At 39.7% G+C, this 27,785-nt stretch overlaps 1 protein-coding gene across 1 annotated transcript; it reads left to right on the top strand.

The window, feature by feature from the left end:
• Positions 1–27,785, top strand: ASAH1 (N-acylsphingosine amidohydrolase 1). The gene is made up of 14 exons (XM_054499645.2): positions 1–281; positions 8,730–8,776; positions 12,937–13,027; positions 14,443–14,529; positions 16,954–17,032; positions 19,724–19,798; positions 21,030–21,075; positions 21,832–21,976; positions 22,504–22,558; positions 22,787–22,868; positions 24,536–24,667; positions 24,775–24,898; positions 25,348–25,404; positions 26,621–27,785. Exons 1-14 carry the CDS (start codon positions 18–20, stop codon positions 26,708–26,710), a joined length of 1,374 nt encoding a protein of 457 aa, XP_054355620.2. The 5' UTR covers positions 1–17; the 3' UTR covers positions 26,711–27,785.

Here is a 27,785-nt window from a genome sequence, read left to right as displayed (position 1 = left end):
TCTACGCCACCCTTTTCATGGCACTGAAAAGCCCCGTCCTTTCCTCCCAGTCCCGCCTCCTCCGAGCGCTCCCCCCACTGCCTGGAATGGTGCGGTCCCAGGTCGCGGGTCACGCGACGGAGGGGGGCGTGGCCTGCCCCCGGCCCAGCCGGCTTTTCTTTGCCTCTGCTGGAGTCCGGGGAGTGGCGTTGGCTGCTGGAGCGATGCTGGGCCGGAGTCGCGTCGCCTTAGTCCTCCTGGCTGCCGCCGTCAGCTGTGCCGTCGCGCAGCACGCGCCGCCGGTGAGTGAGCTTGAGCCGAGGCGCGGAGAGGGGCGTGCAGGTGCGGGCGCGGATGGAGGCGCAGGTGTGGCGGCGCGAGTGGGTACAAGGAACACCTCGTGCTGGGCAGCGTCTTTAAGGGGGTCTGTGGTTTCATGCACAGGGGTGTGGGTGCAGAGCGGGCTGGCGAACCCCGTCCTCGGTAGATTCGGTGCTATCTGCAACTAGAACACCTTTAAAGGAAATCCTAATCTCTGCAGGATACCTGGGTGTGATTCGCACATTCTCAAATTTGAGTGAGTGAACTTGAATAACCAGTTCCAGGCTGGTTACATTTTGAAGTGTTTAAATAAAATAAACACTTCAAATAAAACATTTCAAAATAAAACATTTTGAAGTGTTTAAATAAAATGTTCCGGTGGACCTGTGTGCATTACTCAATCAAGGACAGACTGCCTGATGGTCAGGTGCTTTCTCCCGAAGAAGTTCAGGAGCTCAGCTCAGGATACTGCAGGGCCCTGGGAAACGCTGAGTGGTCCCAAGCCTGGGCGGTGCGAGCAGCCCAGAGCAGGCCCCAGAGGGCCCCCTGTGGCCTTTTGCACCCAAGTCATGGGATCGCCTGTCCCGTGGCTCTTTCCCACGAGCAAGTCACAGGGCTACGGACTTCCTAACTGCAAGAGACAGTGAGGGACGAGCGTGACTCTTTCATTTTATAGAAGAGGAAGTAGACCTAGAGTGAGAAAATACTTAGCCAGAGGTTACACTATTGTTTACTGAACATGCGTAACGCCTGAGCCTCTTGACGCCCAGTACTCTTTCATAATTCATTTCTTTATAAAGCAATCAGACTGCGTTTGTCTTTGCCAACAGATCGGATAAGTAGGAACCTGGCGCGTCTGGCCTGAGGCTAGATAGTGATGGTCTTGAATAGTTTAGGTAGGTTATTGAAAGTGGAAGCAAGATGTACATTCTCTTCTTTTACACTTGTAAGGAGAAATTCTTTAAAATCATGGTGGGATATGATTTAGCCATTAAAATTGATATAATGTTCAGCAGATAAAAGTAGAATCCAGAGTAGTATATACAGTTTTTCCTGTAATGGGAAAATACACAGAAGATATATGTGGACACTATTGAAAGGCCTTAAAATAAAATTGCTCTATTGTGGGTAGGGAATTAATTTGCTTGAGGGTAGTTGGTATTTTGGGAATTCTGAAAGAATTTGATACTTTGATACTGTCAGGCCCTTCATTCAAAGACCACCAGGAACACACCATGAGCTGAACAAATTGGGTTTAGTGTTCTTTGAGGCAAAGGAGAACACACACCATGAGTGACGGTAGGTTATAGAAAAAAACCTGTTACAGAATTTGAACTTTGGTTGCATGATTTGGGGTAAGACTGAGGAACCGGGCTTTGCTGTAGATAGAATGCTGTTAGAAGGTGGGGCAATTCTATGACTGAGTAAAGAAGGAACAGCCATTCTGTTTAGCAAGAGAAGGGGATGTTTGGTGTTTTGTGCGTTGCAGGTGCCCTTGTTTTTGTCTGTTCTTAGACAAAATCCTCAAGTGGCATTGCTTTGTCTTATGGTGTCATGTCTCAGAATAATCTTATCCGAGGTAGGTATCTGTGAGATTGTTGATGTCCAGGAGGAAAACAGAGCTTACCTGGCTGTGAGTGTCAGATCGGCTTGTAATAATATTGAAGGATAGCTATGGGACTCAGAGCAGTTTCAGGTGTTGGAGGCTGTTTTTTCTTCTTTCTCAATAGCTTTATTTATTCTAGCAAAAGTATTTTGAGAGCTATTTTCAGAAGAAGAATCAACAACCTCTCAATGGATATAATAGTTCTTATCTAGAACAGCGATTATCAAAGTCTAGTCTGGCCACTGGTGTCAGTTTGGGAAGCTGTTTTCACAGGTTTTCAATGAAACTGGAAAAATAAGAATGCAAAACTAAAATTATTAATTTAGAATGTTAATCTTTAGTCTGACTGTATGGACTTCAAGTTTTCATTGTTGCTAACATGTTCTTAAAAATTAACGGCAGAGGTAGATGTTATGTGCATGGAATTTGTTTTGTTTTAACGTCTCCATTTGGCAGAATAAAAATTTGGACCGTCCTGTACCAAGGCCTCATTAATTTTTTTTACTGGCCTGGAAAATCCTGGGATCCATGGACTGGAGGACCTTCAGAACCTTACAGAAGTTCAGTGACTTCATTCTCTGAGAAGAATAAGCAGTTTTTCAGTTGGAGTCATTATATAATAAACTAGAGCCTCATGGTAACAAAAGATATTTCAAAAGTACTTTCTATAAATATTAATAATGAGAACCAGCTTTAAATTGGAAACAAGTCGGTTGATTTAGAACATCTGTAAGGATTTTTTGTGTGTTTGTTTTTGAGGCTTTTCACAATATTCATGTGTTAAGGTCCTCCTGAGTTATTCTTCATTATTGAATTTTTTAGGAGTCTATTAAGAGATGGTGGTGAAGACAGTGGCACAAGAAATGTCTGGAGAGATAGCGCCAGATGACATCATCCAGGGCTCTATAGACTCTTATTAAGGATTCAGAAATTTATCCTAAAAAATGGGAGGATCTGGAACCAGCCAATGGGAGGCCATTAGATAGTTTTAGACAAGATAACATTTTTACTTTAAAAAGATGAGTCTGGATTGGAGGGCAGCAAGGGTAGATATGAGGAGACTAGTCCAGAAAATAAAACAGGGTGCATTGAAGGATGTGGCACCAGGGGTGAGGGAGAGAAGTAGATGTTCTAGAAAAAAATCAGGAGGGTGAATGAGCTGAAGGAATCATTGGGTGAGGATGAGGGAGTGAGGTGTCAGCGTGACCTACACATTGCTGAAGTGCTTCGCTGGGCGAATGGTGGCATCAGTTCCAAGGAACATGGGGAGGGGAAAGCTTGGGGGCTAAAGAATGAGGATCATTTTCATTTGGGGTGTATGTTAAATTTCAGGTGGCAGAGAGACATCCAGCAGGCCACTCGGACTGGCACTCAGAAGAGAGACACTAAGAGTCACTGGCATAATGATATTATATTTGAAGCCCTTGGAGCAGATGAACTCACCTAGAAATAGGATAGAGAAAGAGAAGAAAAGACAACTAGGCAAAGGCTAAGTAACTTGCACATGTATGTGTCAAGAAGAGGAGAAATTGCCAAAGTTAAAACAGGACAGGCTGGGTGCGGTGGCTCATGCCTGTAATCCCAGCACTTTGGGAGGCCAAAGTGGGCAGATCACGTGAGGTCAGGAGTTTGAGACTAGCCTGGCCAACATGGAGAAACCCTGTCTCTACTAAAAATACAAAAATTAGCTGGGCATACTGGCTCACGCCTGTAGTCCCAGCTACTCAGGAGGCTGAGGCGGGAGAATTGCTTGAACCTGGGAGGGAGAGGTTGCAGTGAGCCAAGATCGTGCCATTGCACTCCAGCCTGGGCAATGAGCGAAACTTCGTCACAGAAAACAAAAACAAAAAAACAGGAGAGTAAGTGGAACAGGAAGCTCAGGGAAGAGACTGGGACAGGTTAACTATGTTGAATATTATTGAGATGTCAGTAGTATTATGATATTGGGCAACTGGAGGTCATTGGTCACCTCGGCTAGAGCAGTGTTGCGGGCAGAAAATAGCTTGCAGTAGGCTAAGGGTGATTGGCAGGAAAGGAACTAGAGGGGAGAGATGGCTGCTCTGCGTAATAAGTCTGACCCACTTCATAAGATGTGCGAAGATGAAACATAATGGCTTAGTAATTAATTGCCGAAGTAAACTTGTAAACTCATTTTTATGCATCAGCTTCTCATACAAGTTAACAGCATATGTCAACATTGTTGACATTAGCTATTGAATCAGCTTTAGCAATAATTTTCACGCAGTTGCCGGAAATCTCATAGACCCCGTCTGGCCTAGGAATTTATTGCACTTCATCTGCTTTTCCCTACTTCTCCCAAAGAAGGAACACACAGGTGTAATCCATTCACTTATTCAACAAATACTGCTTGCCTACTATGTGCCAGACTCCTAAATGCTGGGAATGCGTCAGCCAATGAGATAGATGAGGTCCTTCCTCTCATGGAGGGTTTATTCACATTCCTTTGACCTAAGTATCAGTAGCGTATTAGGATGCCATCCCATCAAAGCCCAGAAGACAAGTGAAAACATTTTCAAGCTCATGTGAATTGTTATACACGTGAGAAACATGCCTCTTTGTATTCAGTGTTTCTGCTGAGTTGTACATAAGAGGACATTATAGGAAAAACTTGTCTGCAAAATAGTTGTTGATGAATTCAAGAATTGAATGAATGAAAAATTGTCTTGCTAGAGTTGTTTGGCTTCTGATGGGTATGAACACTGACATGAGGTATGTAATCTTAGATTATCTTTCATTGTCTCTTTCTTAGTATTTCAATAAGACAAGCACACAAGGGCTTTCTGGACTTTTAAAATTCATTATTCGAAGCATACATTATTTCATTGAGGGTCTCCTAATTCTTTCGGGCTCAAATATTTTAAGGAACTGTACAAGTTATGCCATTTTTTAAGGTTATGGAGCTTTCATTGAAACCTTAATAATGTTCTCTTTATATTTTTGTTTTTTTAAGAATGTTATGTTCAGTAGCTCTGTAATTAATTTCTCTTAATGAATGGGGAGGACATTCAAAGAGGCTTAAGTTTCTATCAAATAACCAGAAAAATTAGAGAATTTGCTAACCCAAGCAGTCTTTTAAAAGCACTTTCCAGAGTTTCTTTTTTTTTTTTTTTTTTTGAAATGGAGTCTTGCTCTGTCTCCCAGGCTGGAGTGCAGTGGCACTATCTCGTCTCACTGCAACTTCCACCTCCCGGGTTCAGGCGATTCTCCTACCTCAGCCTTCCGAGTACCTAGGATTACAGGCGCATGCCACCCAGCTAATTTTTGCATTTTTAGTAGTGACAGGTTTCGCCATGTTGGCCAGGCTGGTCTTGAACTCCTGACCTCAGGTGATCCACCCACCTCAGCCTCCCAAAGTGCTGGAATTACAGGCATGAGCCACCATGCCTGGCCCAGAGAGTTTCAAATGCATTGAAATATCAGATTTTTACCACTTATCTTCACTCTTAGGAGACCACTGGGGGGCAGGGAGAAAGGTAGGGAAGGGCAGGGAGAGAGAGAGAAAGAGAGGTACTGTGGGGAGAGGGTTAGAGAGAATTGATTTTAAGTTGGATTTTGTTTCCTGTGATAGGGTGTAACATAGTATACCATCCAGACCACATAATCTCTCTTCCTATTATCTGTTTCTAATCTTTACCTATCATCTATTTAAGTTTTTACCTACCTTAATAGAGTTGTCTGTTATTAAACTGTGTATAAACTTGGGGATAGTAAGAAACTTTAACATTAAATAAATTCATTATAATTCTGTTTTAGGGCTACTCCTGGGTTTTGAAGCTGTGTCTCCCTGTAGAATTATTTTTTGAGGGGCAGGAAGTAGCTCTTTTTTCTACCCTACCCCTAAAACTAAACTTTTTGCATAAATGACTTAGGCATTCATGCCATGTGAGCCCCTGAAATACTGTAGTCTCATAGCTGCTAACTTTCTTATTTTCTCTCACATTTATCCTATTTTCTTGCAGCCAGGTTCTATGCCAATTTCACGTTTGTTTATTGAAACCAAGAGTGGTTATCAACCTCAGACTCCCAGATGTATTGTTGCTAGCTTGCTCTTTAGTTCTTACCTCTGGGGCAGGTCACATTCTCTCCTAATACTAGACAGAGCATTTTCAAGTTTGCTCACAGTTGTCTAGTAAGAAATGTGCCTGTAATTTGATGTTTATTTTGGCTTTGGAACCCAGGGCGTGCAAATGTAATTATTAGGGAGGGATAGGAGTCATTACATTTCACTTAATTTGCCAAGTTGATTCTAGTGATCATCAGAAGCCCTGAACTAAGCGCAGATTATTCTGTTAGGAATTAAATTGAGGCATTGGTTTTATTATCTCTGTGGGAAGCTGTTTGATAGAGCAGGGAAAGCCATTGACTCTGATTCTGTCAACAGCTGTGTAACTTTCTGCAAGTCACTAATGGAGCAGGGTCTTACGTCCACAACATGATTATAAAATTAAGCATTTGGGTTAAGTACCCATCACAGTATTCCCAACTCATAGGAAAACAATGGTCAGATAAACAAGAAAATATAAAACGGAGTATCTCCTCACAGCAGAATTTATTTACGAATTTTACAAAGTAAAATTAAGCTGCAACCCAAATAAGTCTCTTAAGTAGCTCATTTATTAGCAAAATAAGGAAAGCCATTTACCAATGGTGGGTTTACTAAATTGTATTCAATTGTAGCAGCAGAAGTATTGTGTCCAGGGAAAATGAAATTATTTTATGTGTCATTAAATGAGAACCCTTTTCCTGGACTTTGGGAGGAACATCAATATCAATTAAAGAACAAGGCATGTGATTTTGAGTGATTTTTCTTGACTCTCAACATACCGATAACTGATCAGTTGTTGATATTTATTAGATGATCAGTGCCAAGTTTGAAGTGACTGAAGAGTTAGCCTCTGAATCATCTGTATAAAACAACTATAGGCATGGATGTTTTCAAAGAAGTTGAGAAAATAATGATTCAGTATAACCTGGAATGGAATCTGCTAAGATGTATAAAAATTGACAGTGGTAAAAATATTTGTGAGTAGAAAAAGGCTGAGTTGAGCAAACTCACAAAACTTGTGAACATGCAAGATGTTTAAAGCTCATGGTTATTTATTATAGTATTCCTTTTCAGATACTTTGTGGAAAATATTGGAATCTCACATGTGTTATTGAACCAGCAGTATAAACCATGAACTTCATTTGCTCTTGTGGATATAACCATCATCATTTCTGTGAATTTTTATCAGAAATAGAGGCCGGATATCCTGATGTCTCTTGTGACAGGGCCATTAGATAGCTTGCTAGCTATAAAGTTTTGCAGTCTTTGAGTTCACAGTTGAGACTGAAGTTTTTCTAAACAAGAGCTGCCCGCAGCCACTATTATTGAAGACGAATGGCTTTGGTAATTAGCTTTTGCTACAGACTTGATATTGTTTCTTAATGAATTCAACCCAAAATTACAAGACAGAGCCACACATCTATGAGAAACTTACAGTGTGGTAAGGCAAATTTGACGCTAGTGTTTGAATCACAGGTAATGTCAACCTACTTTATATATTCCCATTGTTACCAAAAGTTAAAACAAGATGCTAGACCTCCATTCTTACACAGCTTTGCATCAGATACATTTTCTGAGCTCAAGCTACAGTTCCAAGAGTTTTCTGAGCTCAAGCTACAGTTCCAAGAGTTTTCTGAGCTCAAGCTACAGTTCCAAGAGTTTTCTGAGCTCAAGCTACAGTTCCAAGAGTTTTCTTACCTACTCTACTTTATCTTATTTTGGATTTGTACTTTTTTAAAACAATTATTTAACTTTCACAGAACTGGTTCTCCAGAGGAAAAGAGATAAAGACACTTGATATGTTGAATGAGTAACAAAAGAATCATAAATCTGTGTGGGCTTTTTTTGATAAGTTTAGGAGAAGATTCCATTTTGCCACTAAGCTTGGACAACTCCCCGTAAAAGAGTCTGTTCATTCATTGTCTCAGGCAGTGACCTCAGTGTTGGGGGCCGTCCTCACCTCAAGGAGCACAGAGTCTGGTATTGACGAGGAACACAAACAAATGATTATAAAGCATTGTCATAAACATGTTGACAAGCATGTGCACAAATGCTGTGGGAGTATAAAGGAGGGCATGACTGTTTTCATATGGAAGATAGATGAAGACTTCACAAGAAAGAAAATGCTTGAACTGAATCTTGGAAGTTAGAACCAGCAGTTCACCAGGTAGGGAAAAGGCATTCTAGCAAGAGGGAATAGCACAGGCACAGGCATGGAAGGGTGAGAGATGACAGGAAGTGCCTGCATATGGCTATAAATACTAAGGGGAGTGTCAGGAGATGAGGCTGGGATGGTAAGTTACGGAAAGATGATGAAGGGCCCTGTGCTGTGTGCCCTGAAAATCTGGTTTGGGAGGCAAATCCCAGGACAGGTTGCAATACACATGGCTGATAAGTTCACATAATACATCCTATCAGGTCATTTACTTTTAGTGCTAAGTCACCCTCTCTAACACAAACATTTTCCATCTACTTTGTTATATTTGTTCGTTACTCTATATATTTGCAATATTAGAGCCAAATTATAACACCTAGCACTTTTGCAAATTGAATTGAAACTGAAAATCCACTTAATGGTTTAGGATTTTAGAAGTTTTCTTGGAAGGAAAAAACTTATTTTAAGAGGCATTGAAATGGTATAAAACAGCAAAATCAGACTTGATGTTGTCTTCACAGATTGTTAACTACTTTTGAAATTGCTTATTCCATTAGCAAGCATTTGTTATTTTCTGAAACTTCATTTTCTTTGCTTTTTAGTGGACAGAGGACTGCAGAAAATCAACCTATCCTCCTTCAGGACCAACGTGAGTAAACATCAGATGATGAAAACTGCCTTTGACCTTTGTGAAGTTTTTTCTGTATGTAATAATTGCTCATAAACTAATGATAGTGAATAAAATCTTAAGTTATGTTTTCCATTCCGAGACAGAGGCTTGTTTCTCAGATTTGTGTATTATGCATTTGGCTGAGAACTTGGACAAATATGAAAATATCTTCTGATTCAAATGCCTGTCGCTAGACTATCAAAATCATCGGAAAGAAAAGGATTTTCAGCCAGGCACGGTGGCTCACGCCTGTAATCCCAGCACTTTGGGAGGCCAAGGCAGGTGAATCCCGAGGTCAGGAGATAGAGACCATCCTGGCTAACAGTGAAACCTCGTCTCTACTAAAAATACAAAAAATTAGCCGGGCGTGGTGGCGGGTGCCTGTAGTCCCAGCTACTCAGGAGGCTGAGGCAGGACAGTGGTGTGAACATGGGAGGCGGAGCTTGCAGTGAGCTGAGATCGCACCACTGCACTCCAGCCTGGGTGACAAAATGAGACTCCGTCTCAAAAAAAAAAAAAAAAGAAAAGGATTTTCATTCTCCACTAAATTCTCCTGTCTACCACGAAGTGTTTTTCTCATCTTTGACAAATGTAAGGGCTGTATTTGAAATGACCTGTGATTCTCTATGGTGCCTGGATATAAACCACCAAATTATATTGTAACAAAAAAGCATAGGACCTCATATGTGAAATGTTCTCAAAATAAACCTTGGCACGACAAAGCTGTCGAGGATAAAACAGGATTGGAACACCTAAGAGGAAGACCAATGTCATGATTCAGTGTGTTTAACATTAATATTTTTAGTCTAGATTTTGGTCTTTCCAAATCCTCAGTGTTTAAATGAGCCTGTGAGAAAGCCATAATAACAGCTCACAGACCCAGAGGGTACAGAACAGAGAAAAGAAGGAACAGGTATAGGGAGTGGTGATCTTTTTCTCCTACACTGCCCTTTCACTGAAAGTAGCCTGCTGTTTGTAGGGGGAAACAGTACAACTCTATCTAGTGATATCAAGATGACATTTTCAGTTTCTGCAACGTTCCAAATTACTTACGTTGTACTGCTGTTGTCTAAACGATGTATTTTAAATAGCCTCTGTCCCAGATAGCGTGAAACTGTAATAAACTAAATTCTTTTGACTTACTCGCCTTTATGTAGAAAGAGGCCAGTATTTGGTAGGAAGCAATTTAGAGGTAACCAGTTTGGATGTTGTTTGGGGCCAGTGTTCATTCCAGCTCTTTCTTCAATGGCCTGCTGTCTGAAAGTCTTCTTTTCTGTCATCACTGGCATCATTCTGGCCTTCAGTGACATGTCTGCCTTACTGATTGATTATGTCTTTCTGCTGGTCTCACTGCCCCGATTCATTGAACATTTAATGAGGTGCCTTCCATGTTTGAGGCCGTTTCTACTCCCGTTTAGGTGCACTTTACATGTGTCTATAAATTGAATGCCCTGCAAACCATAAACCTTTCCTGACTGGGCATTTCACTGATTCCTTATTGCCATGTGCATATGAGTGTGTGTCAACATATGTGCATACATACCCACATGTATACATACATATATACTCCTAAACACATACACATGTATACATGGACATAACGTGTATGCTTCTTTCCTTGCCTTCATTTTTTCGCTAGGTTTCTTTTTACCTCACTAGCCTGCTTTCCTACACAAAAAGCCTCAGCTTTGCTCTTATCCTTCTCCTCTCTCAACTCTATCAATGGATCTTGAGATTTAGGAGATAAGTGTGGTATTTGTGTACCTTTGAATGACAAACAGACGTCCTGTTCCTTTGAGATCATCCTTTTCAATTAAGTGCGTAGATTTGGGCAGCATCCGTGCGCAAATATGAGGAAAGAAAAAGAACCTGTTTGGCCAGCATGACTAGTCAAATCAGTGCTGGAGATAAAGGAACTGATAGCCAGATCACCCCTGAATCCATCTGAGTCCTATTCAGCATTTCTTTCCCACTGCTCACGGGGTGCCTAGCACTTGCTCTCTTATTTGTATATGTGTGTGTTGTGTCACTTGGACTAGTTTCCATGCCACCTGGGTAGCCATGTGGGTTCAGGCGATGTTGCTGATATTATGAATGGCATGGACATTGCAAACACTAAGTCTCAAAAATGATGAAACGATATTTCTTGTGTGCGGTGAAGTAGGAAAATAAACTGTGATAACTGCCATTGATTGAATACCAATGCTGCTAAGTGTTTTTTTTATTTTTGCATTTTTCATATAGTGTCTTCCGTGCTGTCATAAGGTGGATACTCTTTTATTCTTATGGGGATATTGAGGCACACAAGTTAAATACTGAAATGTTTTAGAAAACTGTTTAACAAGAGGTAAAATGTGCAATTATGGCTAAGCTTTAGTCATTAAAATAATTTGGTTTATTAGATAAACTAGTTCTCTCGAGTTCTAATTAGCGCAGGTTTGATGGTAGAGAGGTTTGTGGGGTCTCATCATCCCCACTTCATTGTAATCCCTTCATTGTCTGTTGTGTTGTGTTCATTCCCTCTCATCGCCTCTCTGAGATCCATGAGCCTACCCAAGACTCTAGGCTGAAACAGAATCAGGAATTTATGGCGGATATAGAGGCATGATTTGGGATTGGTTGGATGTTATGAGGTGAGGAGCAGCTGACTGGAGTTCATAGGGACGACACGCATAGCTCCAACAGGCCACTGAGTTATCTTTGCTACTAGACATAGAAATCTAAATGCACACTTGAAGGGAGAGGGGAGACTAGTAACACCTGCCCATAATATGGGGAACAATAATTACTTACTGAATTGTGGGACAAAATTTTACATGTGAAATTATGGTCCGTCAGAAATGGAATTAATTTGTTGTGATGAAAAGCTTTTTTCTAGAATATAAGTATTGTAGTATTTCATGTAGATGTCAGCTCCTAAGAAAATGGGGAACTTGAAAATGCTTTGAGAAGAACAAAATTCGTTCACTATGATTTTGTTTAAATGTACGTTTCCAAAATTGAGTATGCTTTTCTTTTCTGTCTAAATCACAACCTGAATGTCTGCTAGTTAGCAGTTTCATAAAACCTCATACATATACCAGGGCCCGTAGTTACACAGCATTATTTAGAGAACCAAGTAATTATTTATGACAGTGGAAATATAAATAGAACCACAGTTCATGACTTAGGTCATAACCCATCCCCAGCTATGGACATAAGTCTAGATAACATTTCTATTTAGGAGACTAGTATCATTGTGGCACATAGCAGAGTCACCCTGCCAGTCTCAGGAGCAGATCAGTGGAACAGATGATGGTTATTTTTAGGCATAGGTTTATACTGATAAACCACTAAATGGCACACCCTTAAAAGCTATTTCAGTTTAGTAACCGGGGCCAGAAAATAATGTTCCTATAGCAACAAAAATAGTTGTAGAATTCATCCACCAGAAATATGACCCAGCTCCACTGATAAGTGACTGGATGTTGCTTTATCCTCAGAAATTACTGCACGTAAGTTAAAGAGTAGGAAGTTGGAGAGAAAGGATATGACAGAATACAGCTTGGGCTTGGACTTTGTACAGAAAAATGAGAAGAGAAGAGGTGTATAGTAGGGAAGATTAGGATGGCTGACAGAATCATGAAGGTTCTTGAAGCTGATCATGGGAAGATAATATATGTTGCCATCTGGGGCTTAGAAGGTGATCCTCCTGAAGGCAACACTGGAGACAATGGTTGGGCAATAGTGTTACATTCTCTGAGAGAGAATTCTGAAACTGGAAACCAGTTGGAGAATTGTCTAGAGCCTAGACTAAATCTTTGCAGATATTTAGGAGAAAAAAAATGGCAGGTATTTCCCGTCAGTGATAATCAGGTTAGAGCTCTTAAGCCATAGTTGATTTTTTCATAGAAAACCAATTCACATGAACCTTCCCTAGTAGATCATTCTATTCCAAGATTTCTGTGACCACTTATGATTGTGTTCTCAACCTAGAAGCACTAGGTAGAGAATGAACTTTCTTTCCAAATTTTGGTTTGGGTAACCAAATTGTACACTGTTGTTAAGACTATGCCTCTCATATATCCTTATAGATGTATCTAACTGACCTTCACAAAAAACCCTTTCATCATTTCAAGATGATACACCTCTCATTACAGGTACAGAGGTCCAGTTCCATGGTACACCATAAATCTTGATTTACCACCCTACAAAAGATGGCATGAATTGATGGTTGACAAGGCACCAATGGTATGCTATGATGCTTAAATCTTTTATTTCTTTATTTTTATTTTTTATTTTATTTTATTTATTTATTTTTATTGATTGATTGATTTTTTTGTTGTTGTTTTGAGACAGAGTCTCACTCTGTCACCCAGGCTGGAATGCAGTGGCACAATCTCAGCTCACCGCAACCTTCGCCTCCTGGGTTCAAGCAATTCCCCTGCCTCAGCTTCCCGAGTAGCTGGAATTACAGGCACCTGCCACCATGCCGGCTAATTTTTGTATTTTTAGTAGAGACAAGATTTTGCCATGTTGTCCAAGCTGATCTCAAACTCCTGACCTCGAGTGATCCTCCCACCTCGGCTTCCCAAAGTGCTGGGATTATAGGCATGAGCCACCATGCCTGGCCATATTTTTTATTTTATTTGTTTATTTTCCCCCCAAGGACCGTGAAGATTCTGTATTAAATCTTTTACTTCTAACTTTATTAAATATTATTGTATTTTTAAAAGAACACTTCATGAAATTACCCACAGAATAGTTTAAAATTGTGCTTTTGATACCTTTCTGCTGTATACGTTAAGTGACAGCAGAGGAAAAGAGTTCATTCCTCTATAGCCTTTGTTCTTTTTTTGTAAACTTTACCTTTGTTTCTTTCCCTTTATGTCATCTCCCTTCATGTAAATATTTGAGAATCAAATTCACTTTAAAGATAAAATTAGACTTACTGTATTAGTATATTAATCGAGGCCAGGCACGGTGGCTCATGCCTGTAATCAATCCCAGTACTTTGGGAGGCTGAGGCAGGCGGATCACCTGAGGTCAGAAGTTCAAGACCAGCCTGGCCAACATGGTGAAACCCCATCTCTATTAAAAATACAAAAATTAGGCCAGGCGCGGTGGCTCATGCCTGTAATCCCAGCACTTTGGGAGGCCGAGGCGGGTGGATCACGAGGTCAGGAGTTCGAGACCAGCCTGGCCAAGATGGTGAAACCCCCGTCTCTACTAACAATACAAAAATTAGCCAGGCGTGGTGGTGCATCCCTGTAGTCCCAGCTACTTGGGAGGCTGAGGCAAGAGAATCACTTGAACCTGGGAGGCGGAGGTTGTGGTGAGCCGAGATCGTACCATTATTGCACTCCAGCCTGGGCGACAAGAGCAAAACTCTGTCTTAAAAAAAAAAAAAGTACAAAAATTAGCTGGACATGGTGATGCACGCTTGTAATCCCAGCTACTTGGGAGGCTGAGGCAGGAGAATCGCTTGAACCTCGGAGGCGGAGATTGCAGTGGGCTGAGATGGTGCTGCTGCACTCCAGCCTGGGTGACAGAGCGAGACTCTGTTTTAAAAAATATATATATATGTATATAATATGGGTAAGCCAAAAGGTAATCTTGACAGCATTTCATTATGTCTTTTAGTAAGCATTTTATTTATTTTTCAGCTAAAGGTTATAGTGAATTCTCTGAAGAATATGATAAATACATTCGTGCCAAGTGGAAAAATTGTGCAGGTGGTGGATGAAAAATTGGTAAGAAATATTATTTCCCACAATAAATGTTAAGCACATAGAAAATGCACTGGTATTTATTTAAAGGCAGAATTCAGCAACCTCTTTGCAGGGACCTGGGCAAACCTGCATGAATCTAGCTCACTGTCAGAACTTCAGAGGGACTTAAATTTGGGGAATTGGTAATATTAGGGTAACAGCATAGCAAATTATGGGTTTGTAAGAGGGGATGGGACTACATTACGACATTGGGCAGATAAACATATTTCATCTGGGAGTGTCGTATTTCCTTCCCTTTATGTGAGTTCACTATTGAAGACTTGGTTTTTTTTCTTAAGTATCTCAGGGACATCCAGAGATTTTTTTTTGTAGATGTGATCAAATGACATACTCAGCCTGGCCCCATATTCTGCAGAGTTCCTCAATAGCTCTGACCCTGAAACTCATTTGGGCTGAGTGTTTCTGTGCAATCACAAAACCATTTCATTTTCATCCTGATCATGCAGGAAGACTCCATTTCTCAGCCCCGTTTTTGTTTACGCAGAACCAATGAAACACCTAGGGCCTGGCCCCTAGAACTGTTAAAGGGATCCTCATTGCTCTTGATGGCAAGTTTTGGGTATTAATGACATTTGGGGTTGGGCAGCTTTTTTTTTTTTTTTTTTTTTGAGACCTCATCTCACTCTGTCGCCCAGGCTGGAGTGCAGTGGTGTGATCATAGCTCACAGCTGCCTTGATCTCCCAGGCTCAAGTGATCCTTCTGCCTCAGCCTCCTGAGTAGCTGGGACTATAGTCACGTGCCGCCACACCCAGCTAATTTTCTGAATTTTTAGTAGTGACGGAGGCTTGCTATGTCACCCAGGCTGGTCTCCCAACTCCTAGGCTCAAGCAATCCTCCCACCTCAACCTCCCAAAGTGTTCTCCCAAAGTGTTGGGATCATAGGTGTGAACTGCCATGCCCGGCCTGGGTTGGATGTTTCTTTGTCGTGGGCTTGTCCTCTACATTTCAGGATGCCCAGCCTGGGGTGGGTATCTCTTTGTTGTGGGGCTGTCATGTGCATTGCAGGATGTTTAGCAGCATCCCTGGCCCTTACCCACTGGATGCTGGTAACACCCCCTCAGTTGTGACAACCAAAAATGTCCTTAGATATTACCGAATCTCCCGTGGTCAAGAATCATTGCCCTAGCGGCTGAGTGCTCTGGCCACATCCTCCCTATGACACTTGTACCTGCCAAGCACCAAACCCATTATCCCTCATGTTCATGCTCTCGGAGCTTTTGTTTCAGGCTATCCTTTATGTTCATACTTACCGGACTTCCTCAAAACAAAAAATGCTGGCAGGAGCGAAAGAGGATGAGGTCCCCACGTTCCCCATATGCCTTAATCTCCCCTCTACTCTGAATGTTATCAGGGAGGGCAACATTGCAGAGTGTTTTTGTGCCACGCCTTGGAATCGGACAATACTGGGTTTTAAGGCTGGATCAGTCACATACTAGCCGTGTGTCCTAGGGAAAGTTTCTTAACCTATGAAACCTCAGTTTTCTCATCAGGGAGAATAATAATTACTAATATATATTTCATATGGTGGTTGTAAGGGTTAAATGACATACTGTGTATAAAGCATAGTGCTTGGATGTAATAAGTGTTTAATAAATACCCATTACATCACATTTGTTTGTTAAATGGCTGGAACATTCCACTTGGGGAATGCTTTGAGTTCCTAGGGGAAAAAAAAATAATATGTTTAGGTGACATTACATATAATTACCAAGTTGGTTAAAAAAATGAGATTCGTGAATTTTAAGCACATTATCTCAGCAAAAGGCTGTGAACTGAAGTTGTGGTCTAGATGTTAGTAGTTGCCATTGAGAATAAATATATGATGTCCACCACTGAATTTGCTCAATGTCTATGGTTTGCTAAAAGAATGCAGTTACTTCATCTTAGCTGAAGATCAGCCATTAACCATGACACAGAGCTATGGATACAATAGTTAAGGTTTATCTCTGTGAGTGTGGGAAGGAAATGGTAAGAAGAGTATATGCCAATGGCTAGAGGGTGAATTCGGGCAGAGAGACAAGGAATGCTTGTTATGATGTTTTTGTGGTGTGGGTCAGGTTAGGTCATCCAAGTGGAATTACTCTCGTTCCTGCCTTCTCTGGAGAATGATGGAAAAATAAGGGAGGAAAAACAATCTGAGAATCTGGTCTCTGTATAGGGGCCCAATATTCAGTATTACATAGAATCTTTTTATAAATACGTGATGTAAAAATGCTTTAAAAAATAATTCCTATCACTTATTGTGATAGCAGTATCTAGAACAAATGATATGTCAAAGAACTAGATTTCAAAACATGCTTTTATTATTATATTTGTTTATATTATATTGTATATATTTTATTATTATTATATTAAATGCTTTTATTAATATATTTGTTTTCCAGCCTGGCCTACTTGGCAACTTTCCTGGCCCTTTTGAAGAGGAAATGAAGGGTATTGCCGCTGTTACTGATATACCTTTAGGTAAAGTTCACTTAGAAGCTTTAAAAAAAAAGTAATTAAATTCTTTTATAAGTTTCCATTGAGGTGTGATATACATACAGCAAAGTGCTCAGGTCTTAGGTGTACAGTTCAGTGAAGCTTCAGAAATGCATGCATGCATGTAGCCATGACTCAGATCAAGATACGGAAGAGCCTAGCACTCCACAATGCTCCATCATGCCCCTTTGCAGAAAATACTGCCTCCTCCAGTAAACACTATTCTGATGTCATCATAGATTAGTTTTGCCTCTTTGTGAACTTTGTATAAATAGAACTGAACAATATGAACTGTCCTGTGTGATTTCTTGTATTTCATTATGGGTGGTGTGCTATTGTATCAACGGAGTATTTGGGTTGTTTTCAGATTTGCGATATTAACAATAAAGGAGTTATAAATATTGTAGTACATTTGGGGGTGTTCTATGTACTCATTTTTCTGGATATATACCTAGGAAGTGAACTGTTGTGTTATAGAGTAATTGTATGTTTAGCCATGTAGATTCTGCCAAACGGTTTTCCAAATGATTCCAGCAGTTGACAATCAGCAGAGTATGAGAGTTTCAGTTTTCTCCACTTGATAAATTCTTCTCTTGGTAGTGTCAGTGTTTTCTTTTTCCTTTTTTTTTTTGATAGTGTCAGTCTTTATTTGAGCCTTTTTGTTGAGTGTCACAGTGTCGCATTTTAGTTTCAATTTGCATTTCCTTGATGACTAATGAGATTGAACAGTTTATTGACTTGACTTGTTTTTTTTTTGGTTTCTTTGTTTCTTTTGGAGAAGGGCTTGTGAAGGTCTTTTGCCCTTTTAAAAATTAGACTGAAGGAATTCTTTACATACTTTGAACATAAGCCCTTTGTCAGATATATGGATTCTGAATATCTGCTCCCAGTCTATGACTTTCATTTTTATTCTCTTACTGGTGTCTTTTGATGAACAGAAATTTTTAATTTTAGTGAAGTCTAATATCTCAGTCTTCTCTTTTATGAGTAGTGCCTCTGTATCCATTTAAGGAATCTTGGCCTACCCCAAAGTCATATATATGCTTACATATTTTCTTCTAGATGTTTAATGTTTACTTTTTACATTTAGGCCTATGATCTATTTTGAAATATTTTTGTATATACTGTGACTTACGGGTCAAGCTTCAGGTTTTTCTCATATGGTATATCCAGTTAGTTAAACACCATTAATTCAAAAGGCTATCCTTTCCTCAGCAAATTGCAGTGGTGTCTTTGATATAAATATACAATACATGGATATACACACACACACACACACACAATGTGTATCTGTATATACAATCAGGTGATAGTATATATGTTGTTTTGTTTGGGGAACTATTATTAAGTTTCATTTACATATTTGTCTTTTTGTCTTCCCTTGTATCAATACTATTTTACCTCAGTTACTAAAGCTTTATAGTAAGTCTTCAAATTAGGTAGTATAATTCTTCCAACTTTGTTTTTCTCAACATTTATTTAAGTTACTGATTTCTCTGAGCAGTATCTTTTATTTTCAGGGAGAAGGCCTTGCATGTCATTCATTAAAATTATTCTTAGATATTGATGGTTTGGGAAGTTATTTTTAAAATTTCAATTTAAGCTTTATGGCGTGTAATGAAAAAGATTTTCCCCACGACCTCAAAAGTCTTATCTTTAACGTAGCAAAGCAGTAGTGTCATTATTTTAAATAGCCAATAGTACCTTCATTTTATAAGAGAGATGATTGAGAATTTGTGAAAATCAGTAGTATTTATCAACAAAAGTGGCTAGTTTTGTGTGCTGCTTCTTTAAAAATATGATTTAAAAGATAGCATACTGGAAATATATACTTGCTGCCTTTATGAAAAGCAAGTCTAATTCCTTTATTATGTAAAGAACTCTAGCAACTCAATACCAAATAGAAATACCTTATGGATTAAGAAGAATAACATGATGTATAAGTGGTGTAAATTTATAGAATTATTATAAATTATTGTAAATTTATAGGATTATTATAAATTATTGTAAATTTATAATAAAATAACTAGAATTTCACCAAATTAGAAATTTAATGGAAATAAAATAAACATTGGATTTGGGTGAAAAAAACATGTTGAGCTTAACATGTTAATGTTAAATGGGACAGAAATACAATGTGTTCCTACCTTTGAATTAAATGCTAAATAGCAGTATTATACATTTTGGGAAAATATTCAAAAAATAAAATACCCTAGAATGGAGTTTCTTGGCAGCTCTGTACTAATTTTAATAGTTCTTGAATCTCCTTTTTCACTTTAGAAATTTTAGTCACACTTTAAAAATCTGGGCAAAATATATTTCCAGCAAACAGCCAAGAGCCAGATGTATTAAATGATCATATTCACGCTCCCAAAAGAAAATTCAAAATGAAGCATGTTGATAAACATTTTGGACGTGATGTTGGAGAACAACTGCAACCCGCCCAGATGTTCAGCTCGCCCAGAGGCTGCCTCCTTGGTGACTTGTTTCATCTTGAGTCTAGAGAGTCCGGTTTGGGGAAGAAAACCACATCCAGCCGGCCGTTCTAGCACAGCCCCACTGGCCAAAGCACACACTCACACAATGAAAACACTTAAACTTTTTCTTAAAACAAATTTTTCTCCCATTGTCATGGTTCTGTATATTAACACAAAATTTTCTTTTCTTTTCTCATAGGAGAGATTATTTCATTCAATATTTTTTATGAATTATTTACCATTTGTACTTCAATAGTAGCAGAAGACAAAAAAGGTAATTGTGCCCTGAGGGAGGGTGGGCAGCATGAAGCACTACATAAAGAAAAATCTTCTAAATAAAATTAGAACTTCTAAAATTTGGGCTTGCTATGTAAATTCTGTGTTGTGTTGCATACGGCTTTTTATTTCTTGGTAAATTTTTGTGATTGTACTGAAAATTTTCCTTATTTTCAGACTACTATACTGCCTATTAAAGTTGATTTCAGACATGCAAAAAACCTGGAAGAAATGTTTCAGGGCTAGAAACATTCTTCTTTTCCTCATAGTCTACTTATACCCATCCACATGATTTGATAGAAGTGCTCGCAGGAGGTACTTCCTTATCTTCGTGTATGTCATGACAGCTGTCCTTTTCTTGAGGCCCAGAACACACATTCTCCCATCCTTTCCCAGCCAGGCAACCCAATGGATACCAGCCTCACTTTCCCGTATTTTTCCTGACTGGTTCCCAGAGTACAAAGCACAGGACAACTTCGTCAACTCACCCTGGTCTTCGACATATACTCTGGGTATAAATCTGCCTGTACCTTACCCTTGAGATGTCCTGCTCTAGGGGACAATGCCTGAACGGAAACATTTGATGAATCACAGTTATTGAGGCTCAGATTTCTCTGTCCTGGTAGAACCATGTGATAGTGAACTAAAACATGACCATCGATTCCTTTTCCCATATTCTGATCTTACCTGGAAACCCGTGCTCTCAGATTTTGTGGGGTTATCTGGCAGATTGACAGTGACAACAGTCCCATCTGGTGAAGGCTTAGGATATTAGGATGTTTCTTACTTCTTATTGTTTGAAGAAACAGTTGTGAATATAAATTAATCAAAATTAGAGGCCAGGCACAGTGGCTTACACCTGTAATGCCAGCACTTTGGGAGGCCGAGGCGGGCAGATCATCTGAGGTTGGGAGTTTGAGACCAGACTGGCCAACATGGTAAAACCCCGTCTCTACTAAAAAAAAAAATACAAAAAAAAAAAAAAAAAACTAGCCGAGTGCGGTCGCACGTGTCTGTAATCCTAACTGCATGGAAGGCTGAGGCACAAGAATTGCTTGAACCTGGGAGGCAAAGGCTGCAGTGAGCTGAGATTGCACCACTGCACTCCAGTCTGGCCAACAGAACGAGACTCTGTCTCAAAAATAAATTAATTAATCAAAATTAATTGTCCAGCTTTGATTTAGAATCTTAACTGCTATTACACGTCTCTTCTGTCTACCTTCAAAAAGGTCATCTAATACACGGGAGAAACATGGATTTTGGAGTATTTCTTGGGTAAGTAAAAAACACAGGGTCAGGCATGGTGGTTCACGCCTGTAATCTCAGCACTTTGGGAGGCTGACATGGGTGGATCACGAGGTCAGGAGTTCAAGACCAGCCTGGCCAAGATGGTGAAACCCCGTCTCTACTAAAAACACAAAAATTAGCCAGGCATGGTGGTGGGCATCTGTAATCCCGGCTACTCGGGAGCCTGAGGCAGAGAATTGCTTGAACCTGCGAGGCGGAGATTGCAGTGAGCCGAGATCGTGCCACTGCGCTCCAGCTTGGGATACAGAGCCAGACTCCATCTCAAAAAAAAAAAAAAAAGAACACAGAACTGTTTCGTTCTGTAGGAAGAGTAGATTGTATTACATTGATGATAAGTAAGTCCCAAGTCACACCCAAAATGTGATCATAAGTGAAGATAAATGGATTACTTGAGTGTTGAGACAAGAGGGACATGCTCTTCTATTTTATGTGTCCATCTTTACCTTTCTGAAAAAATAAGAATGTTGTAATTAGCATTCTATGTTTGAATCTGAGGCTCACTATTTATAAGCTGTGTGATGATGGGAGAGTTACCCGACTTCTCTGAGCCTCAGTTTTATCATTGGAAAACAGAATAAATGTACCATATTGTAAAGATCTTGTTAGGATTGATCGTGGTGACTCGGTAGATAAAGCTCCTAGTGTAATGCCTGGCCCTCATCATCATGTTCATCATTATTATCACTGTGTTTCTGAAATGTCACTGAAACGTGTCTTTTATAGGTGGAACATAAATAATGATACCTGGGTCATAACTGAGCAACTAAAACCTTTAACAGTGAATTTGGACTTCCGAAGAAACAACAAAACTGTCTTCAAGGCTTCAAGCTTTGCTGGCTATGTGGGCATGTTAACAGGATTCAAACCAGTAAGGAGTCTGTTGTTACATAATTATACAGGTAGCTTTTTGTCCTATTACTGTTACGTAAAAGTTGAAATCTAAGAATATGAGGACCTAAAGGGAATATGAAGCCCCATTTCACCCCCTTGTACTTGTCAGTATGAGATCTCGTGGTAGAGAAGAGTAGAAAGGAAATGGAGGTTTCTGAGCCTGTTCTGGGATAAAGAGCATGTGGCCGGGTGTCAAGGGCTCGGAGTCACAATCTGATTTCTAGTCCTGGGTCTTCCGCTCACTTAGGCAAGTCAGGCATTCATTCTCTGCCCTTCAGTTTCCTGTCCAAAAAGCGTTGCCAGTGGTACCCCACCTACTTATCTCACATACTACAATCAAAAATGCTTCGAACTTTTTAAAAAGCCTTGCATGGTTTTGATTTATTTTTGCCTTCCCCATTACCCAAGCTAGGCCTTTATATCCCACTCCGAAGTACAGTGAGCGACAGGGCCTTAAAGCGCATGGTTGATGTTTCTGACTTCGTTGCTTTGTCTTTTTCTCAGGGACTGTTCAGTCTTACACTGAATGAACGTTTCAGTATAAATGGTGGTTATCTGGGTAAGTAGAGCATTCTCAAGTGAAATGGGAATCTCAGAGCTTTTTTATGAGGAAGGCTGGACTGTGCCTTCTGGTTACAAAGTCCAACCTCTTCCGGTTCCCGACTGGTTACAAAGTCTAACCTCTTCTGGTTCCTGACTGGTTATATTAGTCCAGCCTCTTCCGGGTCCTGACTGGTTACATAGTGTAACCTCTTCCGGTTCCTGACATTGTGTTCATCTCTTCCAGGTGTTCTAGAATGGATTTTGGGAAAGAAAGATGCCATGTGGATAGGGTTCCTCACTAGAACAGTTCTGGAAAATAGCACAAGGTAAAGTGTTTCGTTGCTTTACTATTAAATATTTATTTTAAATTACTCATATTAAAAAATAAAAATGTTTGTCAAGCTCCAGCTTAACAATCCTTTGAGGAACTACTGCAGAATTTCTTAGGTGAACCTCTGACACTCATGTGGAATTATTCATGTTTTCTTTGTGCAGATTGTGTGTTTTATAGCAAATAAATGAATTACTTAAAAAGCACTAGGGATACTGACATTATGAAAGGCACCTGTGAATATTTTTGGTGTACAGAAAAAAAATCACCCACACACGAAAGAACAATCATACAGTAAAATCTTCATTTAAATGGTAGTACAGACCAGGCACAGTGGCTTATGCCTGTAATCCTAACACTTTGGGTGGCTGAGATGGGCAGATGACTTGCACCCAGGGGTGTGAGACCAGTCTGAGCAACATGGCAAAACCCTGTCTCTATAAAAAATAGAAAAATTAGCCAGGCATGGTGACACGTGCCTGTAGTCCCAGCTACTCAGGAGGCTGAGGTGGGAGGATCACCTGAGCCCAAGGAGGTAGAGACTGCAGTGAGCTGGGATCAATCCACTGCACTTCACCCTGGGTGACAGAGTGAGACTCTGTCTTAAAAAAACAAAATAAATAAATACAAAATGTAGTACATATTAACCTGTAAGTTATATCTTGCCTTGGTATAGAAATCTTACAATAGCAAAACTGCCTTTCCTTCATTCAGCCAGTACTGCGTCCAAATAAATGGGCATCAATCCTGTTTTTAATACTTCCCAGGGAATAAGATTTAATGTTAGCAGTGTTCTTTGATAACCCACTTCAATTTTGAATAGTCCTAATTTTCAAGAAGGTTTACTTTCTATTCTCTAAGTCCTGTATACTGTAATATTATTTCCCTTTGTTCTGTTGTTGAGTGAAAGGCATGGACAGTGAGGGTGAAAATGATCTCTTGAGGCCACTTTGTTTGTCCTTCAGATTAGAGGGGCTTCCTAAGATTCCCACTTCCCATCTCAGTGTTCACCATACACAGTCAGGGATTGCTTTTCCCAGTGTCATTGCTCACCATCCTTTTTTAAAAAACACATTGTGGCTGGCCGTGTTGGCTCATGCCTGTAATCCCAACACTTTGGGAGGCGAAGGCAAGAGTATCGTTTGCACCCAGGAGTTCGAGACCAGCCTGGGCAACAGAGTGAGATCCCATCTCTAAAAATAAAAACAAGTAAATAACACATTCCTTAGATACTTGTTTTCCTTTAGTTTCTACAGAGCTAAACATTTCCATTCTAAGTCATCTAAAAATGTTTCCCACCATCATCCTCAGCAAACTAACACAGGAACAGAAAACCAAACACTGCATGTTCTCAGTCATAAGTGAGAGCTGAACAAAGAGAGCATGTGAACACAGGGAGGGGAACATCACACACCAGGGCCTGTCGGGGAGTGGGGTGAAAGGGGAGGGAGAGCATTAGGACAAATACTTAATGCATGTAGAGCTTGAAACCTAAATGATGGGTTGATGGATGCAGCAAACCACCATGGCACATGTATACCTGTGTAACAAACCTGCACATTTAGCACATGTATCCCAGGACTTAAAGTAAAATTTAAAAATAAATAAAGTTATTTACTAAAATAAAACGCTTTATTTTTCTTTTTAAATGTTTCTGTATAGTTATGAAGAAGCCAAGAATTTATTGACCAAGACCAAGATATTGGCCCCAGCCTACTTTATCCTGGGAGGCAACCAGTCGGGGGAAGGTTGTGTGATTACACGAGACAGAAAGGAATCATTGGATGTATATGAGTAAGTAGGTTTGTTAAAGCAAAAGAAGTGGAAACAAAAGCATACACTGATAAACTTCAGATTTTAAGGCATGTAGCCTAAGAGGGAACCTCTCTTTTTGTATCTAGACTCGATGCTAAGCAGGGTAGGTGGTATGTGGTACAAACAAATTATGACCGTTGGAAACATCCCTTCTTCCTTGATGATCGCAGAACGCCTGCCAAGATGTGTCTGAACCGCACCACCCAAGAGGTACCTTTGCAGGGTCATCTTTAGAAAGAAACTGTTGCTATGAAAGATTCTCTTGGTTCTGGCATTTTTCTTTGGCCTTCAAGTAATTTATAAACCTCCTATTTTTCATAGTATCTCTAGCCACTCTCCACTGATTTTTTGTTTTGTTTTTTTTTAACTTAAAGAGCAAAATTGTGCTGTACTTTCCCTTTCTGGTTCTAATGCTGGATACCACTCTGAAGTTGAATAACAAACAGGCAAGAATTTAAAAAGGGGAAGGAGAGAGAGGAAAGTAATCCATTAAAACTGTTACCTGTGTTTCTAACAGTGACTCCCATGGAAACTCTACTGTGGGGATGGAGGGGAGGTTGATTAAAGAATGTCTTGGTTTCTAGTGACCCATGTGTGTATATAAGGCTGTTGGCTTCTGTATTTAACTTACTGAACAAAACTATTTTCTTGTGTTTTAGAATATCTCATTTGAAACCATGTATGATGTCCTGTCAACAAAACCTGTCCTCAACAAGGTATTTTAAATGTTATATGTATATTTGCCTTTTAGGGAAAAAATTTGGCCCTACGTTTTATCTTTCTCTGTTATCTTTGATCAGTTTGAGCACAGAAGTTATGTTCAGCTTAGGACTGATTTTTTATTAAAAAATGTTTTTGTGTGGCTAAAACTGTATTTTGGAATACAAGAAAGAAATTGATCACTGAGGCTTGATAGGTCGGAGTATTGTTTATAGCTTTATTTACATAGCATTTGAATTAAGTCTAGCATTTTACTCTTATTGGTATCTATTAAAAATCTCACACTATATAACTAACACCTAAATGTCAACAAAACAAAGCCTGAAGTCCATTTTCAGACAGAGCTCTGTGTCTTGGTGGGTTAGGGTTTCCCTTAAACTTTACTACATCTGTTTATCTTTTCCCTACACTATAGATTTAAAAAAATACAAAAAGTTTCCTAATCATCCCACCACTCGCTAACAATCATTCCCTGAACGTTCTGAATATGCCCCCCTAATTATCCCATTTGTTCCTTCTTTTCTTGGTCCTTTTCCACAGCTCTCCCTAAAGTAAACATGCCACCTTTACCCTGCCAGGACAAATCCCTCTGGCCTTTAGCATCCGGGTCATCCTGGCTCTCACAGGAAGCCTGCCTTCAGTTCACGGGCCCTGCCATACTTGCGTTTTGCCTATACCATCTTTGAGCAAGTCACAATCTTGTGACTTGTGTTTGGGTGTGTGCCTTGTGATCTGGGTGCCTGCAGTTTCCCCCGCTGTATTGGAAATGCTTTAAGGATAGGGGTAGCCAAAGCTCCACGGTTTTTACTCCATAGGACACCGGCAGGCCTCCCAGGACTGCCAGCTGTGCATCAAGGAGGGTTAGGGCAGTCCTAAAGCATTGGGGATGAAGCAATGTGCTGTCAGGGATAAGCTCCTATAAGGAGTTGGAGATTCTTTCCTGAGCCTGTGTATATGCATTACCTGAAACAGTGATCCTGTTGAAGTTGTTTGCTTTAATTATTTGATGAGACTATAGCTAATTTTATATGATTATACTATAGTAATATAAATATATACATTATGTAACATGCTTTGCATATATTAACATAATTATATTTTTTAATATTAAATAACTTCTAAAGCAAATTCTACAAGTATAGAAATGCTAATATATATCAGAACATCTCTGAATTGAAAACGTCCTTAAAGTAAAAATAACTTTTCTTTCAGCTGACCGTATTCACAACCTTGATAGATGTTACCAAAGGTCAATTCGAAACTTACCTGCGGGACTGCCCTGACCCTTGTATAGGGTGGTGAGCACACATCTGGCCTACAGAATGCGGCCTCTGAGACATGAAGACACCATCTCCATGTGACCGAACACTGCAGCTGTCTGACCTTCCAAAGACTAAGACTCAGGGCAGGTTCTCTTTGAGTCACAAGCTTGTCTTCCTCCATCTGTTGACAATTGACAGACTTTTTTTTCCCCCCCATCAGTTGATTTTTCTTATTTACAGATACTTCTTTAGGGGAAGTAAAACAATCATCTAGAATTCATTGAGTTTTGTTTCACTTTGACATTTGGGGATCTGGTGGGCAGTCGAACCATGGTGAGCTCCACCTCCGTGGAATAAATGGAGATTCAGCGTGGGTATTGAATCCAGCACATCTGTGTGAGTAACGGAACAGTAAACACTCCACATTCTTCAGTTTTTCACTTTTACTTACTATTTGTATGTTTTTCTGTATAACAGCCTTTTCCTTCTGATTCTAACTACTGTTAAAATTAATATGTCATTATCTTTGCTGTTATTGACGGCAATATAATTTTATTACATATGATTAGAGGGATGAGACAGACATTCACCTGTATATTTCTTTTAATGGGCACAGAATGGGCCTTTGACTCTAAATAGCACTTTTTGGGGTTCAAGAAGTAATCAGTATGCAAAGCAGTCTTTTATACAATAATTGAAGTGTTCCCTTTTTCATAATTACTCTACCTCCCAGTAACCCTAAGGAAGTTGCTAACTTAAAAAACCGCATCCCAGATTCTGTGAATTTAGTACATAAACAAGTCAAAGACTTGTGGAAAATAGGAAGTGAACTCATATTTTAAATTCTCATAAGTAGCATTCATGTAATAAACAGGTTTTTAGTTTGTTCTTCAGATTGATAGGTAGTTTTAAAGAAATTTTAGTAGTTACTAAAATTATGTTACTTTATTTTTCAGAAATCAAACTACTTATGAAAATTACTAATAGAACTTGTTAACCTTTCTAACCTTCACGATTAACTGTGAAATGTATGCCATTTGTGCAAGACCATGTGTCCACTTCATTTTGTATAATCACAGTTGTGTTCCTGACACTCAATAAACAGTCATTGGAAA

Source organism: Pongo pygmaeus, chromosome 7 (assembly GCF_028885625.2).
Source record: "Pongo pygmaeus isolate AG05252 chromosome 7, NHGRI_mPonPyg2-v2.0_pri, whole genome shotgun sequence".
Taxonomy (NCBI): Eukaryota; Metazoa; Chordata; class Mammalia; order Primates; family Hominidae; genus Pongo; species Pongo pygmaeus.
Note: the sequence above shows the minus strand (reverse complement) of the source record. Positions and strands in the feature narration are given on the sequence as shown.

Excerpts from the sequence above, each read along its gene's own strand:
- ASAH1 (XM_054499645.2), top strand. The coding sequence starts at position 18 with ATGGCACTGAAAAGCCCCGTCCTTTCCTCCCAGTCCCGCCTCCTCCGA. Across the intron at positions 21,076-21,831 it reads GATTTTGGAGTATTTCTTGG|GTGGAACATAAATAATGATA; the intron begins GTAAGTAAAAAA and ends TGTCTTTTATAG. Across the intron at positions 22,869-24,535 it reads GTTCTGGAAAATAGCACAAG|TTATGAAGAAGCCAAGAATT; the intron begins GTAAAGTGTTTC and ends GTTTCTGTATAG.